We start from the raw sequence: 19,399 nt of genomic DNA on the forward strand, positions 1-19,399 counted from the left end.
TTAAGCTTCGACCTCTATGATCTTCCCAAAAGCGGATGTCTTTTATGGACAACGTTTTAGGATGGTTAATATTTCGGAAATTGCTTTGAATTTATTATGGGTACCTCCTCAGTTACAGCCGTCTTTACCTAATTAACCAAAATAAAATCTAAATTGAATGCTACCTTCTATTAAACATAAGAGAAAAAATCGAAAATCAACCAAAGATTACGATAAGAGAATGATTAAAGATAGACGTGATAACATTCCTTTTCACGGTGGTGACAGAGAAATTCGTAAATGTTCTATTAACGAAATGGACGGTTCAACAGAAAGTGTGTAACAAATCTAACAAAAAATGACTTAAAGAAAATGATTGATTCGAATTGATTTTTGTTTTGTTTGGTTTTTAAATTAAATGTAAAATAGCGACTCAAAGTCGCACCTTCTTTTTCGTGTGTGGTGCGCTTTTTATGTACGATGGGAATTGCATTTGACCGAGCTGATTTAATGACACCCATTGACAACGATTTTCTGGGCAGATCAACACCATCTTCTGAATTATGTGTACCGTTTCGCGTATGTGGCCAAATAAATTGTAGACGATATTCGGTGCTCAATTTTGAAAAAGTTTTTCTGAAAATTCCGCTAGACTCACCCGCCTGCAATGAAACAAACGAAAAAAGAGAAATGTTTATAACACAATTTTCATCGGTGTTTAAATGTTGGATGGATTGCAGTTTCTTAAAAGCTAGTACAGTGATATTATGTTCATTATGGTGTCACTTTGTAATCCTTATGTATTAGTAAATAAATAAATTAAAAATGAAAATTAAACTCCGACTGGAAATATACCTGTCCATTGGAACCCTTTTCATCCACAGCCGCATCTACATGACGATGTGGACCCTCCGACTTGCTACGACGGTTTCCACGATTTCCTCGATTCTCAGTCTGTAATTAAAATGAATACATTGGATGCACGACTTACATTCTATTTAACACTGCGGTTATATGGAACTCAAAGTAATAATTCGATTAATTTTCAATTGTTTTTATGATGATAAATAATAATTATAGCGTGTGAATTTTATAGATATTTATTCATGGTGTTTATGGGTTTAGCAATGTTAGAACAGGTATTATAATGTGAATATATATGAGTTTAGTGTTAATATAGAGGTATTTGGTTGAATTGATTTTTATGGATTGAAATAGCAAACAAAAAAAGAAACGAAAATTGTGTACACATTTCGTTCGTATCGGTAACTCTTCCTTCTGCGAATCGAGTACCTTGCAAATTTCATCAGTTCTCATGCTCACATTAAGAGGCATGTATACTTAGCTGAAATGAGAGTCTGCATTTGGGCGTTTCGTATTGTATTTTCGCTGATATCTTGTTACAAAAATCCGTTTTGAAAAATGTGAGACGACAATGACCAACGATCACAAAAATGTTAGCTTTCAATAAAAGTTAAATTTATTTGTGGCAGAACTGGTCACCTAAGAAAAGTCAACAATTTCACTAAACTTTCAAAAACTGCTGAGCTTTGCCAAAGATGGTCATACTGTCACAAACAAATCTAATTTTTATTGAAAGGTAACACTTGCGTGGTGATTAGTGTCGTCTTGCATTTTTGAAAAAAGGTTTTTGGAAAAATTTATCAGCGAAATTACATTACTTTTAAAACGCCCAAATGTGGGCTTTTCAAGAAAGTATCCATTCCTCTTATGAGTCACCGGTCCTTAGATAAAATTGTAGCCTACATTTGTGTGCCTCATATTTCATTTTTGATGATATCTTTCCATCAGAATCCTATTTCAAAAATGTATGACCACGAATGTGTTAGCTTTCAACAAAAAATACATTTAGTCGTAGTCGTTTGACCAGCTCTGAGAAAAGTGAGCAGTTTAACGAAATTTTCATAAAGTGCTCACGTTTCTCAGAGCGGGTCAAACTGCTACAACCAAATCTGTTTTCTGTTGAAAGCTAACACATTCGTGGTCGTCATTTCTAACATTTTTGAATAAGGACTCTAGTGGAAATATATCATCAAAAAAAAATTAAAATCCAATTTAAAAATCGCCCAAAGCATACATTTGGGCGCTTTTTAAATGCTGGATTTTAGTTTCATTTTTATGATATATTTCCTAGAATCCTATTTCAAAAATGAAGGAAATGACGACCACGAATGTGTTAGCTTTCAACAGAAAACAGATTTGGTTGTAGTAGTTTAATCAGCTCTGAGTAAACTGAGCAGTCTAAGAAAATTTCGTTAGACTGATGATTTTTCTCAGAGCTGGTCGGTCAAACGGCTACAACTAAACCTAACTTTTATTAAAGTTAAGACATTCGTGGTCGTTATTGCGGTCGTAATTTTTCCAAAAAGGATTCTCATGAAAAGATATCATCAAAAATTAAATACGAGACATACAAATTAGGCTACAATTTTCGCTGAGCATCGATGCCTCTTACGTTTAAAAGAAAATATTAAAAACACACAAAATATATATGCAGCCCATGCATAACAACGTATTCATTTTAATTTTTACTAAATAAAATTTTTAAATTTCTATTCCATTTCTGTCGCCACCTCTGTCTGATCTTTTACGAAGCACGTCAGTTTTGCACTGTATTGCCATATAGATTTTAATTCCGAAAAAATATTAGAAGTATTTACTTCGATCTATGCTCTGCGGTGCTGCGGTTATTGGGAGTAAAATTTACATGAAGAAGGTCAAATATTTGTTTTTTAAACTTTTAGTGACAGTGGCGAAAGGCTGACGTTATTAAGTAATGATCCACTGTGGTGTATAGAGGCGAAATATCGTTTCTTACAGTTTGATCTCTTATTGCATAAGGTTGGTGCACAGTTCATTAAAAATGAATAGAAAACCGTCCATTCAAATCAATTATTTACAAAAACGAAGCAAATTCAATCAAGCTCTATGCAATCGTATTCCGTATGTGGAATGCTGTCAGTCCCATTCAAATTCAAATATGTTACACTAACATTAGGATTTCTTAACAGCTATCGATAACAACGACAAGAATAAGGATGAGCTCTGGGTAACATCCTTTTATGTTTCAAAATGTATTATGATGAAGACATTGAAGAGACAGATTTTTCTTTACACAAACGAAGTAACAGCAGTTTGAAGCTTGTAGAACGATATATCTTTTTCAATCATTTTCCGAAGAACTGTATAACTCATCCTTATGGTAAAACAATCATCGAAAACTATGAACATCATGACATTTTAGTCGATAAAAATTAGTGTTTATGATAATGTTACGCTTTGAGTGTCTTTATAGTTACTTGTGTTGGCAGTTGACACGCGAAATGACCTTAAATTTACTACCTGAACATGTATTGGCCTGAACCTGATTTAATCAATTTTGAACTGATTTTACCTGAAACCTGATTGTAATGACCTGGTCTGACCTGAAACCTGACATGAAAATTTGTATTAAAAATGCAGGTTACCCGACCTGAAATTTCAGAGAAAGCTTGTTTTTGAGTGCTTGCGTTTTGTTGAGTATCCGACCTTTGTTAACGTGGGGTCGTCTCTAAATAAAAACGAAATCTGCCTCTCCAATAATTTCCGGTAACGCACAAATTGTGAATGAGCCCCATCCCCATCATATACCGACTATGAGAACTAAGTTGTGTCATACCCCTGTATTACCATGCATAGTTACAGATTCAATTGCACAAAAATCGATTGAAAACGACACTTATTTGTACATTTTGTTAAATGAGTATCAATCAATCACAAATAGTACAATAATAAGCAGCTAATGATGCTCGCGTGCCATGAGTATCATAAACGAATAATGACACTTGCTTTTCGTATTATTTTCGCAATGTTTTCATAGAAAGTTTTCATCAGAATAATCGGTTATAGGCAACTCTACCATTAAATAAGGCGATAAACTGACTTATATATGTTTAGACTCTGGAGTTCTCTATGGTAGATAGGAATGATTTCCAGTCGGTTCCAGTAAACCAAATCTAAACAACCGAAATTCTCTATAGTAACTTTCGTTCATTTAGGTTCATATTTCGTTATGCCGAGCAGCCAAGCAAATATATTTTGTATACTTTCAGGCGTCTCATCATTTTCAAGTGCCTTTTTATAAAGAAAACATATTTTCGTAATAAACGTAACATATCTCGACAAGTTCTTGTTCGTAGGATATGTGTCGGCTTAACATACGAATGAAAACAATCACAAATAGCATGAAAGCATATTCCCGAAAAGATTATATTGAATATAACAAATGGAAAAGAATGTTTGAAAATACAATCTGCACGATGAACGGTTGAGTGTGTCCATAGGATCTACGAAGCAAATTTACCCGGATACATGCACTGCCTGCATTATTACTCATCTGTTATTGACAACGACGATAAGTATAAGCAATGAACTAAGTAAAACATATGTTAATGCAATTGAAGTAAAAGATTTTGCGATTTTGCATTAAACACTAGAAATGATGACACTTTAAATATTTCATTTTATATGACCCGTAGAACTTAATAACATATTTATCGTTGTCGGACTAAATTCCCCCGGACAAAATAACCCCCGACTAAATAACCCCATGGACAAAATAACCCCGGATCAAAAAACCCTGACAAAATAACCTTCGACTAAATAACCCCATGGACAAAATAATTCCGGACAAAATAACTTCAAACGAGGCCAAAGGAAAGTCGTCGCATAAAGCTAGACTTAGCCCCGTACCATCCCGTATATCTGCTACGTACGTCATCAGGCTTTACCCGTAACTTTCTTGTATACCACCAACCCTAGTGCATCCGTAACCCAAGCACTTATGTAAACCTAAATCGTCTATATTGCGGTGACGAAAAACTGTAAAGCATAGCTGTCGTGTAAATTGCGCATAGCGCAATTCTATAAACCCCGCACGAAGTGTACCTAATGTCGAAACGAAAGCAGCTAACCCCTTTTGTTATCATATGTAGCTCGCCTTTCCTTTCATCCCTCTATGTTAATCCGCTTATACTCGACCATATGGGCGAAAAAGAAAAAAATCTAAGATGGCGTCGGCGGCCATTTTGTTGGGACACTAAAATTAATACCATCGACATACACTCGTCACTACCTTTCAAACAAAAAAAAATTCACGAAAATCGGATAAAATTTGCTTGAGATATAGGTAAAAACAGCAAAATCCAATATGGCGGCGGCGGCCATTTTGGTGGGACTCTAAAACTAATACCATCGACATACACTCGTCACTACCTCTCAAACAAAAAAAAATTCACGAAAATCGGATAAAATTTGCTTGAGATATAGGTAAAAACACTAAAATCCAATATGGCGGCGGCGGCCATTTTGGTGGAACTCTAAAATTATTACCATCGTTTTGCACTCGTCACTACCTTTCAAACAAAAAAAAATTCACGAAAATCGGATAAAATTTGCTTGAGATATAACCAAAAATGTTCTACGTTCACTGTACGGCCGAGTAGCATCAAAGGCGTTCACTCCAAGAGACCTAGCGTCCGACCCGGTGGACCGATAATATCTATCTATAAGAGCATTTCTAAGCGCAATTCGTTCATATTCGGCCGAGCTGTTGTCAAAAAACAGTTCCCGTACCCCACCGATTTCACATCGTTGGCTCTAACTCACGATTAGATGATCCGAATTTCATAAACTTTTTTTTCACGGATTGGTATTGTGAATACCTTTCATTTGACGTGTCACTCATGCATGTAGCTTTCAAATCGCCCCTTGACATTGAATACCGAAATACAAAAATTTGTGGTCGATTTTATCGGAAGTTTTGTGGAAGGTGTCGGTGTTGAAGCGCCGCAGGCAATCGAAAAGAATGCGGGGGTTCAGGGGGCGGCAGCCCCTTGACATTAAATACCGAAATACAAAAATTTGTGGTCGATTTTATCGTAAGTTTTGTGGAAGGAGTCGGTGTTTAAGCGCCGCAGGCAATCAAAAAGAATGCGGGGGTTCAGGGGGCGGCAGTCCCTTGACATTAAATACCGAAATACAAAAATTTGTGGTCGATTTTATCGTAAGTTTTGTGGAAGGAGTCGGCGTTTAAGCTCCGCAGGCAATCAAAAAGAATGCGGGGGTTCAGGGGTCGGCAGCCCCTTGTCATAAAGTATCGGAAAATTAGAAATCGTTGATTTTGTCGCAACTATTTGTTTATAGATTGTTTAGTGTATTTATGAAAAGTGTCAATGCGCCGCAGGCCGAGAAAAATAAAAACGACTAAAAAAAGCGGGGGTCACGGGGGGGCGGCGCGGGGGGCGGCCGCGGGCGCCGCGCCCTTAGCGGGGTTTGGGGCAGAGCCCCGTGCGTGTTAGGCCGTCTGCAGGACGTGCAGCGAAACTCGCCGCAGGTTTTGCAAAGATTTTTCTATTTTTATTTTCAGTGTAGTTATTCGTTATTATTGAAGTTATTTCGATACGTAGACATTTTGCCTGGGGTACTTTGGTTGGAGTTATTTTGATCCTTCGTTATTTTTTCGGGGTTACTTTAACATACAGCCGAAATTTAATTGGATTTTTTGTCCGGGGTTATTATGTCCGCTCTACTGTCTCCACTCAATAGAAAATTTATTTTGTCCGGGGTTATTATGTCCGGGGTTATTTTGTCCGGGTTATTTTGTCCGGGGATATTAAGTCCTAGAACCCATATTTATGGCCCCGTGACCACAAATATATTTTTGTACAAATGTCCAAAAATGTAGATCACCTTGTTTTCTACATTTGTGTACAATTGCACCAAGCAAGAGCAACGTAAAAAAATTACTTAAAGAATGTCTCGGCGAAAAATATGTCAGTAAGTGCCATGGGCCTTTTGAAATGTGCACAGCAGTAATTCGTTTTCCAACCCAATACTGTGGAACGGCATTTAAATTACACAAATGTTCAATTTATTTACTAACTAACGTTCAGAGAAGTGGATGTTCTATCTGGTTTACGCTACTAACTGTTGATATCTCTGTGTTGTTTATTTTTCTACAGTCGTCGGAGAAATATAGATTTCGGGATTTCGTTTTCATCGTTTTTCTGTATTCTCTCATTTCGCATTTTATTTCAAATGGTAATTGAGAGAATTAGATTAGAAAACGATGATATCTCTAAAAATCCCGAAATCTAACTTGGAAATTATGCTTTGTGCCAATCGTCAATCCGAGGCGAAACCGAGGTTTACTGCACGCACATCGTGTCCGCGAAACACGTATACCCGAATTAGAAATAATTTTTTATGTAAAGAAGCGAGTCTAAAATTCATAGATTCTTTTCCCCAACTTACGCTAGTGCAATTTTGCAAAGTTCTTTTCCTAACTAGTGTTGAGAACGTTTGCTTCTACCTTATTATTTTTTTAGCAAATGAGTAGTTTGCAGTACGAGCCGGATGCGAGTTCTGGAATCGAAGGATCGTTAGGAAAATAAATATTTTGTCACTAATGCTATCACAGCATTGCTATGCTTAAGTGTGAAATGTGAAAGTTACATTGTTAAACCATTATTTGCTCTGCTTAATCAAACAGCGTACTGCTTAATCAAACAGCGTAAAATCTTGTTCAATGCAAGCAAACAAATGGAGGTTACGTACACATGTGTGTTGCCACTCGTTGCCTTCTGTGTATCAATCTCACATGTAGTAACGAAAACAACCTCATCGCGTCACTTGTATCGAAAATAACTATTTTCATTTCGACTAAAAGTAGCATTTTATAATAAAATCGTATCATCTAATTACGTGATCTTACAAGTATGAACAAATTCACTAAATTATAATTAAATATCAATATTCGTAAGCACTAAGCTAAATTAACTGGTTGTACGATAATACGAAAATGTTTTAATCTTCTAAAAATTACATATAAAATATTTACAAAGCTTAAATTATCATGTAAATGTGTATCATGTCTGTCGGAACCAAATAATTTACTAATTTCTAAAAAAAAATTATGTATAAGATAAAAAACAATGTCTTACCCGGGCACGATTAATAGAATTATTATCATTTCTATAATTGGTCGACGCTGATTGATCACAATTAATAAATTCATGAGTCTTATAGGCTAGCTCAGGACACTTTTTTCTTCTCGGAAGAGGGGGTTCATTACATGTTCCTAGAAAAATTATATTTTGTTAGAACTTTGTTTTGATTTTCTATTTCGGAAATTATCGACGCAGTCAGCTCAGGTTTGCTAATTCAATTGATCTGGAGGGGACAGTGACGAAATTTAGAACCTTCGATGAATTTATTGAGAAAATCGTTGTGTGGAATTCGGTGATAATAGTTATTTATGCCACCGACTATGCCACTGTAACTATTATCCTCGAATCACAAGTATCGTTTCTCGCACGATTAAGACAGTTTTACGTTCCGTTACTGATTTTAGAAAATCTTTATTTTGTTGACTTGTGTGAAGGCAAGGGCTACAATCACTGCAGACACGGCAGAGTAAAGTGAACGAGGCAGGAGCGCTTGATTTGACTGAATTATCTTGTAGCCTTTGTGTCTTACGAATAAAATTTTTCAATTTATGTCAGTGTTCATTTGAGTTCATTTTCATACAGTGTATTAGGTCCCTTATTTGACGTATCGAAAATGAACCGCTCCTGTCTGGTTTATTTTACTCTGCCGTGATTGGGTCCCTTGCTTGACGATTCAAAAATGAATGGTTTATTTTACTCTGTCGTGCTGCAGATCAAAATAGTATATTTCGTACCTAGGACTAAAAGTCTTTTTAGCGTGTGAGAAGTTTCCAGACAGAGCCGAAGGCGACTTTTCGGGTCCTAGGTATGAAAAATTGTTTAACACCGTCAAAGCACCTAGCAGGGTAATAGAGGTTTTTATACGTCAAATAGAGTAGTTTTTTGATACCAATAATACCATTAGCAGCCTTAATGGTAATTTTGCAATGACATTATGAAAAAAAAGTATGGAAATATTCGTATACTTCGATTAAAGTACTACTTTATTTTTTTCTATTACCCTGCTAGGTGCTTTGACACCGTACAATACTTTTTATGCTAGAATTGAGAAAACAGATTTTTGTGTTTTGCATGCGACAGTTCTTTAAGAAATGTGTAATTTTCCCTCCTAGGACTTACATACGCAAGCAACAAGACGATTCGACATGTACAGAACTTAATAAGATAAGTACTTGATGTACTAGAATAATGAAGGAAATTCAGAAATTGAAACATTTAATTCATTTTGATTACCTATTGATTATTGGAAGACTCGTTTAAAAAAAAGAAATGAGCGGAACAAAGTTATTAAACGAAAATGTTTGCAAACTGAAGCGGTGCACAGTCTTTAGCCGTAGGAATAACAAATTATTTATTTCTGAAATGTGAAAATGAGCTTTCTACCATTCATTAATTCAGAAGCAACTTGTGCAATATTCAGAGCTGCAGGCAAAGAATTGTGTTCAATGAATGTGGAAATTGTGAATAATAAATTTCAATACGCATTGCAAACACAGTAGAAATCCTTTTTTTTATTAACTATGAATGGGTTACGTGGTCAACCAAATTGCGTTTTCGGATTTAACAGAGCTTGATTTTTTTACATTTACCTAAAATTTCACCACGGGTAAATAATATGAGAGACACAGTGTGAATAGCTCAAAAATATATCAGACACAAAATGAGTCGATTAAAATGTTGCAATGGGGCAATATTAATTGGTAGTTATAAAGCTCGGGATACGTCAGTTACACCCATCGATGTAACATAGGGTAGATTGGCACACACGAAGAACGAAAATTCGGAAATATGTCACACACACAACGACAAAAATTTTTAATCACAACCATCACAACATAAAACAAAGCGAAGGGACATTAAAAGGGACATTCAAAAAGGAAGAGGACATTAAGATTTAAAAAAAATTTTGTATGGCTTTTGTATGGCTTTCTTCCGCGCGCTTTTTTAGAACGTAAGTTACGTTACACATACATTCTTGCATTCTTTCCGCACAAACGTCCTATATTACATAGATGGTTACACCAACATTATGTACTGAAAATACCTGAACCCACTTCAATCTACAGCTGGTATGATCAGTTTTGATCTCACCTGAATTGACTTGAAACTTGAACCTGATTTGCATGGTCAGGTTGGTTAGGTCATGTTCTTTTTCAAAAATTACGTAATCTGCCCTGAACTTTGTTTAATTGGTCTTTGACCAGTTGAGTAGTTGAGTAGTTTACCCATCATTTTCACTTGAATTTTTTTTTAAATAAATTCAAATAAGAACACCGTTTCCTGACTTTTTCCTTCGATTTTATTCAATTTCGATTGAGACTGTTTTTAACAAGAGACGCCATTAAAGAAATTCCATTTATGCCATTTATTATCGACAGCAACGAGGAGAATGATCGATGTGCTCTGGCTAATGTGGTCTTACATATAGCAAAAGGAATGTTCAAACTAATGACTCGTCTGATGACATAAAGGATTGAAAATACTTAGATAAAAAGGAATAGCAGAAAATTAAACCAATGCCGTCTGTGAATGGTTAACAAATTGATTTAAGACCTGAACCTTAGGTATCTAATCTACACATAACTCTTGTGGTCTGTGGTCGATTTAACTTCTGTTCTTTAGGTTTATAGTTGGATTTGAAGGAAGTTGGAAGAAGGTGATGCATTGTGAATATTTTGTGGTAATCTAGTGATCAATGTTTGTAAGAATTCATTCTAAATTAAATTGTCTTTCGGAACAGACGTGTTTGTCTCTAAATTATTTCTTTCTGATACTTCAGTAGCTTCCCCAATCCTGGAGAACCAACAGGTTATGGGCCCAGGACACGGAAGTTGTGATAGTGAAAGTTAATGGAATATAAAATCGATAGCGGAGGGTTATCGCTGAAAGTAGGTGGACTATCGTTATCCGAATTAAAGTCGATAGTGGCGGGCTATCGCCGATGGCAGTGTGCCATCGCAAACCGACCGAAAGTCGATAGTGGAGGGCTATCGTCAATGGCAGTGGGTCATTGCAAACCGAAACAAAAAGTCGGTGACAGTGGGTCATCGCTAATAGCAGTGGGCTATTACAAACGAAAAGTCGATGGCTGTGGGCTATCGCCGGCAGCAGTGGGTTGTCGCAATTGAAAGTCGTGGCTGAGTCAAATCATATTAGCAGTGGGCTGAATGACACCGGTTGCAGCGGCTGAATCGAATCGTGTGTGCAGACGCAAATCGTTTAGCAGTTGGCTTTTTGGAATTGAACAGTTGAACCGAACCAAACGACATGGCAGTAATGTTGAAAAGTGATTCATTTGTACTTTGAGTTCACATGGACAGTTCCAGGTCATATGAGTGGTACAGTGTTATTTAAATATTTTTTTTTATGTACATTTTTGGAAATTGTTTTTAATCAAATTTAACATTATCAATTGTTTGAGGGGGTGTATAATATATCAAATTGAGGGGGTGTGTTAACTTATCAATTTGATGTAATCATAGTCACCGGCTATTGCATGAGAATACGGAGGTAATCTAGTGATCAATGTTTGTACGAATTCATTCTAAATTAAATTGTCTTTCGGAACAGACGTGTTTGTCTCTAAATTATTTCTTTCGGATACTTCAGTAGCGTCCCCAATCCTGGAAAACCAACAAATATTACCATTCAAATTGTCATTTCCCTCATAACCTTTATAGATCACTTTCAAGTCTGATTTGATTGAAAGAATTCGATAATGAGATATTCTCAAACTTGAATGGTCGACAACAGTAAACTTAAATTTGAAGCTAATCTAATTTATCTTAAAAGTCATCTATTGAAACGAACGAATATTTTTTGTATTGCTCACCTTCAACATGCCTTTCGTCAGCTTCCGTTGACTTCGAAAAGAAATTATCCGCCGAGCTGGCTGTAGTTTTTATTTTTTGAAGTCAGTAAATGGTTCTTTAAATTAAATTAAATCAGTGGACTAACGGGCAACAAAATAATTTGTTAAGCAATGGTTTACGTAACAAGGAGAAGGTGATTTTTTTCGAATTTGAAGTCTTGGTAAAAGGAACATTATCTCCAAGTTACGTCCCAATTGTATGCCGTCTTCCCTTCTCTTGGGGGAGAAAGTGAAAGGGGAAGACTCAGTGGCATTTAAAATAAGTTTAACAAATGTTCCGAATGTTCTCTTTCAAATCTTAAGTAAACAAAGAAACTCGTCGCATTGTGAAGCAAAAATAAAATTAGTATTTTCCCCTATGGGAAATCGATTTTACAACGAGCTAATATAAGTCAAGACTAAGAGAATATAGCACAATGTTACTCACCGAACTGATTTGCTGCTGGTGGTCGTCGTATTACTTCTGGCCTAGACCCACCGGTGTACTCATGCCAACGATAAGTGCTTCGATATTCCGAATGGAGCTGAAAATTCAATAAAACGTTATTACACGCAAAGTTTGCAGAATTGACTATGGGAACGTAAAAGTTCCCGATGAGACTGATTGTCAGCCGGGTATCAAGTCATACATTGCTAAGAAATATTCCAAATTCTTTTGATTTTTCGAACTCAGGTCGGTTGAATCACAGTCAAAGACGCTTAGGACATGAAGGACGTGAAAGAAATGAGGCCCTGGTCGAAACTTCGAATAACCGTATCGAAAGACAATAGTTTTGAGACCGTGAGTATATTTTTTTCGATCTTTTGAGACTTTTTTATTGACCAGGGAAGTAAAGGAAAGTCACGATGCAATCAACCTTTTTTGGTTTCGGTATTTGCGAAGTAGTGTACAATTGATTTAAAAATATATTTTAGATCGCATTAACCGTTATTCTGAGAATCAGTTCTGAATTTCTTTTATATTAAACAAAATTTCGCGAACTCATCTTTATATGTTCAATAAATTTAATCTTCGAGGTAGAATTGGTTCATGCTAATTTAAAAATCAGACCCAACATTTCCCAATCCATCAGCAACGGCGATAGGTGCCTTTTATCATCATTTCATTGGCTTAGCTGATACGAAGTCGTCGTACGAAACATTTAGTTCATAATTGTTACACCATCAAAACGGCTAATTACCGTTACCGACACATTCCACCACTACCTATCAGAAAGGTAATCAGCAGAACCTTTAAATATTTAAATTTTTTGATTGATTTTCCGGAAAAACGAATTTCTGGAACAATTTACACGATTGGCATTTCATATCAGAAATTACAGTAAAAAAATGTGTCCATATTGAGCGAGTACACACAAACCAAAGTTAATTGCTGGTAGAACTGAAAATAAAATTCAGCACAAACACATCATATGACCTCATACGCTATATATGCGGCCATGTATAGACCTACCCAATGTAATGCATGCAAATAAAATAAAATAAAAAAAACTCTCGTATATCCTGGCTGCTTTCTGACATATTCATGCATATACGGTAAAAATGTACGTCCCTTTGACATGACTAAGAAACACCATAGCACAAAATATATCACGCTACCGGCGATTTATATTACGTAAATAGGAAGATCGATATTTCATTGGCTAAAGATTTAAGTCCAACCATACAATTGTCTTCAAAATTCGGCGGAAATAACCACTCGATGGAATGTTAAGCATACTCGGTCCCTTGAAATTAATAAATTCCAGATACACTGAGATAGATTGGAATGGGATTAGTATGGCCAGACTGTGCAAGAAAAGGAAATAATGCAAATTCCCAAAATTGGTGTTCGGTAAAAGATATTGTTCGTTAAAAGCTTCACGAAAAAATAATTGATTGATCACATGAAGAGAACTTTTTTTTTGTTGGTTAAATTAACGAAAAATACTTTAAGAAAATCGAAAATCTTTTCCAATAGAAATTTAACAGAAAATGGACTCACCTTGTCTACAGGCATTGATGGGCACGCTCTACACAAATTCCAAAATGATCCGATCATAAGGATATCTTTTAATTGTAACACACAAAACCTCAAAAAAGTGTAAAAATTAAATGCTGTTGTGTCCCCCGGAAAATCCTTTTTCAACTGAGCAAATATACTGAAATTCTTTTCGTGAATTTTTCGTCAATAGAACCGATTTTCAGCAAGAGAATTTCTATTTTTCATTTTCTTTTACGTACGGCAACATTTTCTTAATTTTAGTTTAATCACAAATTACATAATTCCGACCAAATCAATCAGTTTGAAGTAAATTTCAAAGAGCTACAATGCGGATAAATTTTTTTTATCGAGGAAACGATTTCAGTTCTGACCTTTAAATGGAAATGTATTACACTTACACATTTCACATAAGGGGAAATCGATATATTAATGAAAGAGGGTGCTGCCGCATATAGTACCGTGACATTTTATAAGGGTAGTAGAGCAGTCAAACAGAATGTTATTTTGTACTAGCCGAACGTGATAGGGGTTTGATATTATTTTATTTATTAGCGGGAAATATTTTTCTTTTAAAATGAATTTTTTGCAGATAAACAGATACAAGAGAATCTGATGGTATGGTCGCTATTTTGATCAATTTTATTCTCTGTCGGAAATAGATCCTATCTAAGTGGAAAACGATGAAGAACATAAAAATTTGTTTTTGACTACGGCATCAAAGGAAAAACCTTTTGTTAGTCGAAATCGACATGAATCCTAGTTCACTTGGACGTCGCATGACTGGTTGGATTACTATTTTTTAGTTAACTAATTTATTTTTATAAGGTGTGCTACCAACAGCAACACTTGAAACAATGCCACTTTTAATTTAGCTTTATCAGACAATCGTCAGACTTAAGACTTCTGATTGTTAGGGTTCAGAACAAATATACGTCAGGGTCTCTCGAAGATCGATTTTGGTAAGTTGACAGTAATGAAATCAAATATTATTGCCGAGGTGGTCACAGTGTAAACACCTCGCTAAACACGAAACGTTGTTAGATCACCGAAAGAATTAATTTGGCGAAGTAGATTCGTCTAATTAGTACTTACGTTAAGACTTTTTCATTGAGAATTTGTCTACGTTCTTACAAATAAAATGTTGCCATTCAACCATTAAAACAACTAATGAAATTCTTAGCAATTAAACAAAGAAGATAACCATTCTTTCCCTATGTTTCAGATTAATCCAGCAAATATATCAACATATTGTTCATCTTGTTCGAAGGACTACCAATATTTCAGCGTTAGAATTAGAACATCACTTGAAGCAAAATGTAGCAAAACGTATTCTGTCATGCCCTGAATGGGACTTACTAATAAGTGCTTCTCGTCGCACAACTAAATAATGTATTGAGTCATCTCTGACCATTAAAAACCGCTCAGGTTTGGACATATGTTAGGAGCCGCAGTGTCGGGAATTAAGTGACTAAAAAACCTGAGACAAGACCAAGACTTTCAATTTGGAATCTCAAATAAGCAACAACTTCGGAAGGTAAGGAGCTAAAAAATTATTAAATTTGTCAGTACAAGGGAATGTTCATAAATGACGTCACGCCGTTGTTGAAAAGGGGTTTTCAAGAAAACGTGACAATTCAAACAAATTTTAGTCAGTTTTGACTCTTTTTGGTGAGAAGAGGTATCGAAAAGTCCATAAAAAAGCGTGACATTATTTATGAACGACCCCTAAGAAGACCTGGTAACATATTAGACAATGAAAAATCAAAATGAAATCTATGCAATGTATCATGTCTCTAATTATTTCGGTCTATGGTTTGACACACACACACACACACACTGTATGCGGTAAAAATAGTTCCTTTTAAATACTTTTGGACTAAATATTAAAAGTAAACCTTTGGCTGTCGGTAATGTTATGCATGCAACTATGCTGCAACTGTGTTCAAATGTCATTTATGGCATCATATGTACACATCATACCTAACATGCCACATATGCACGTTCAGAATTTGGAACAGGCGAACATAAAATATACTGTTCTTACTGCCACACATTATACTCTACTCTGACACAAGCATGTTCGTTATTAAACAAAGAGTTAAGTGCATACCACAGCGGCGAAGTGTTTATGTGAGCCTGTCCGAAATTCCGATCGGCTCGAAAAATTATGAAGAGTTTTGCGATTTTTTTCTTTGATTATTCATCGTATGTCGAAAGTGCCATATTATCAAGGTGTGTGAATGTCGACCGGTAAGGAGTAACTGTCTGCTGTGAATAGCAAAGCTTTTTTTTGTTTACATCAAACGGATGGATATGTGATGTTACATTGATGTCACGGGTGTACCACTTTACCATAAAAATTGTCGTAAAATACCATCGATTTTAGGCAATTGCCGAAGACAATTAAAAGTTACTATAACAGAAAATCGTTGTTGCCGAAAACTATAACATTAACGAACTACATGAAAAAGGCAGCAGGGTTTTGATTTTGTCAAGTTGAATTTCAGTGTAGAACCTGGCTGTAAATTACCATTTGATCGATTACCAGCTGGTCCACGGAATAATTACTCGTTTAGGGCATCTATTTCTCCAATTAATTTAATTAAAATCTGATTCTTATTGTAAAAAAAAACCTTGGAACGAGCCGAACAATTCGTATGATCTGGAATTTCCAATTGTATCACAGAAATCGGTTAAATTTGCATTTAAAATGTTTGTCGATTTATTTGACTGGGTCTGCGTTGGGTGATCAAAATTCCAGATCATAAGAATTGTTCGGCTCGTTTCAAGTTTTTTTTTATAATAAGAATCAGATTTTAATTAAATTAATTGGAGAACTAGACGCAAATGCGACTTTAATTCGCCACCCACCGGTTCAAAAAATATTTCGGTACATGTTCAGGCTGTTGTAATTCGAAAAAGTCTGGACTAAAGAAATTTGACGAAAATGTTTTGTGAAACATCTTAGAGCAAATAAAGGGGAAAATTTTCTCTTTAATATCCCTCCAATGCAAATTTATTACCTTGGCCAATAAATCTGAAGGTCTCAATTCATTCCCTTATTTAGTGTACTGATACATTTCCTCAATCTATGGCGACGGACGACATGGTATTTATTTTGCTGACCTTAACTGTTAGCAGACAGTATGGATTAGCGGCTTCCTCTCAGTAGTCAGCTGTATTTTCAATTTCTTGGTTGGTAAGAATGAAAACTTTTAGGGAAAATACACCCTTCTTCAACGCATCGACAAACTCACATACGGCTTCAATGCTTTCTATTGCTACTGAACTAACGAACATAGTATAGGTATTGGTTGAAAACACCATTGCTACCCTCCGATTATAAAATATAGTCGAAGCGTGTTTCGTTTCCCATTATGTAGTCAATAATACATTTAAGCCCTGTTCACCCATAGCAGATGTGGTGTTGATGTCGGTGTGAATTATGTAGGTATAGATGGAGAACGGATTTTATATACTAAGTTTGAGGAAAATGCTATCGCATTTACGTTACAAAAGGTTGAAAAAGGTCAACCTCTCCCTCTTACCGTGGCATTCCGACCTTGATCGAAAACGCCATAAGGGCGTTGAATTAAAAAAAATGCAAAAAGCCATTCGTTACCTTTCATCTATACAAAATCAAAAAGGTCCTTTGAGCATCGCCCGAATGACCATTCGCCTAGACCAGGCCTGGCCATTCGTGTATGTAACACTGGTTTTCTTTGTAGATTGGTAACGTCTCTACGAGTACTCTTCAGGAGCGAGGAATCAGACCAAAGTCTACGCTGACTGAATACATTTTACAAGTTAATTTTTCATACATTTAGTCGTACCGGGTGGGAAGGGTGAAACAATTAAGAATTGCTATTACAGCGCATATTGTCAGCCGCTCAATTAAGGCGTAACGGCTTGATTTCCTTTATGCCGGAAATGATTCATTCATTCATTCCGGTTCAGTTTTCAGATCAATTTGTTCAATAAAAAGTCGATTTAATAAAAATTAGTGATTTATTTTCAAAGATTATCTTTTAAGAGAAATAAATCCTCCAATTTATGCTTAAAATACATTTTTTTTCTTCTTTCTTTCTCGTTTTATAAAAGTCTTAATGTTAAATATATAATTAATTACATAAACAACACGGTTTTCTCTTTACTATATGGAATGATAATATTTACCATTTTATTGAATGATGACAGTCAGTGGGATAGGACGAGGAAGAGGAGAGGGAGGATGTAGAGGTTTTTCTGTTTCACTTTGCTTTTTCATAAAGTCAGGCAGAATTATACATTTAACAGGCTAAAGTTATTTTTAATTTTTATATACTTTTTACTATTTGTCGGTTAACATTTAGGTTTTTGAAATATATTTTTTTCTTCTACTGAATCTACCGTACGACGTACGGTGTACAGTGAGTAAAACGTCCACAAAAAGATCGTTCATAAAAGACGTTCAATGATTGCAGTCCCTTTGTCCCAAATAATACACAGTCCATTAGTTATTAGAAACGAAATCGCAAAAAATTTGAACCCGATTTTAATTTACTCAAAACTTTACCAGATGACAAAGATTCCAAAACACCGAGTTGCATAAACTCGAATTAATGACGCTGATTCAGCACGTTTGGTCCTTATGTGCTCGTTGTGATTTAAATGAGTAACATTCTCCCAATCACTAGATTAACGTAAATTAATTAAAATTGTCGCTTTACTTGATGAAAGTAATTTAATTCTCAAATGGAAAATTTTCTGAAATAGAACCGCTGTTATTCCATGGAAGAGGAAGGAGGTGTACTTACTGTATGCGTGATGTGTTGAATACATTTATGCAAACGAGTGCGTTTTTATGCACTATGTGTAATTGTCACACAATGCCAAAAGTCAAGGCTGTGAGAAATTATTGAATTACTAACGTTCAAATTGTAGCAGCTATAACATATGACGCCCTATACTACCTCGAAGGGCAGTTATTTGTAAATTTCATTGATAAAGGATTGTCGTAAAGAATAGTTATTTGTGTATCTGTTTTCTCACTTCGTTCGGGCTACAACTCGCGAAATTGCCTAAAACCAATCGTCCAAAACAGATACTCAAAAACATTTTCATGAAAACCAGATAAAAATCTCAAAACTCCCTCATTTTCGGCCTAGACACATGAAAAATGATTTTACTGTTTTGTACACATGAAATTGCCCATTTTCGCTATTTCGCCAGCTTGTCTATCTGGTTGCTGTCTTTCGACATTTGTAACAGTATGGTAAAAGTGAGTAGTTAGGGAAACGAAGAATAACGAAATTGGTAAATCTATCCGTGCACAGTTTCCATCAATTTTTAAGGATTTTCTTTTTGAATGATTTTGAGGATTTTCTTGGGTTTCTAATGACTTTTTTTGGCTTTATGAGGATTTTCAGCAGACAAAATATTTTCTAGTCTTTTAGGATTTTCTAGTTTATCCTCCGTCCCTATTCCATATTGGTGTACGTTTGTTATTGAATATTATTGAATATACGCCCAAAGTACTCTGTAATTACTCTGGTTGCGATAAAAATTATGTCGTGC

The 19,399-nt window shown here is 35.5% G+C and overlaps 1 protein-coding gene across 3 annotated transcripts in view; it reads right to left on the reverse strand.

Moving 5' to 3' along the window:
- Positions 1 to 14,242, reverse strand: part of LOC119068092 — a 39,351-nt gene extending 25,109 nt beyond the window's left edge. Inside the window, exons 1-6 of one of the 3 annotated variants that reach the window (XM_037171510.1) lie at positions 13,844 to 14,242; positions 12,287 to 12,383; positions 11,821 to 11,880; positions 7,983 to 8,119; positions 835 to 933; positions 638 to 641 (exon numbers count right to left, since the gene is read on the reverse strand). In XM_037171510.1, the coding sequence (XP_037027405.1) occupies positions 638 to 641; positions 835 to 933; positions 7,983 to 8,119; positions 11,821 to 11,880; positions 12,287 to 12,383; positions 13,844 to 13,900 (454 nt within the window). In that variant the 5' untranslated portion in view covers positions 13,901 to 14,242. Of the gene's footprint in view, positions 1 to 424; positions 642 to 834; positions 934 to 7,982; positions 8,120 to 11,820; positions 11,881 to 12,286; positions 12,384 to 13,843 lie in introns of all 3 variants that reach the window. The other 2 variants (XM_037171509.1, XM_037171511.1) reach the window with 2 other exon arrangements.
- Between the last annotated feature and the right edge of the window lie 5,157 nt (positions 14,243 to 19,399).

Source organism: Bradysia coprophila (assembly GCF_014529535.1).
Source record: "Bradysia coprophila strain Holo2 chromosome X unlocalized genomic scaffold, BU_Bcop_v1 contig_173, whole genome shotgun sequence".
Taxonomy (NCBI): domain Eukaryota; kingdom Metazoa; phylum Arthropoda; class Insecta; order Diptera; family Sciaridae; genus Bradysia; species Bradysia coprophila.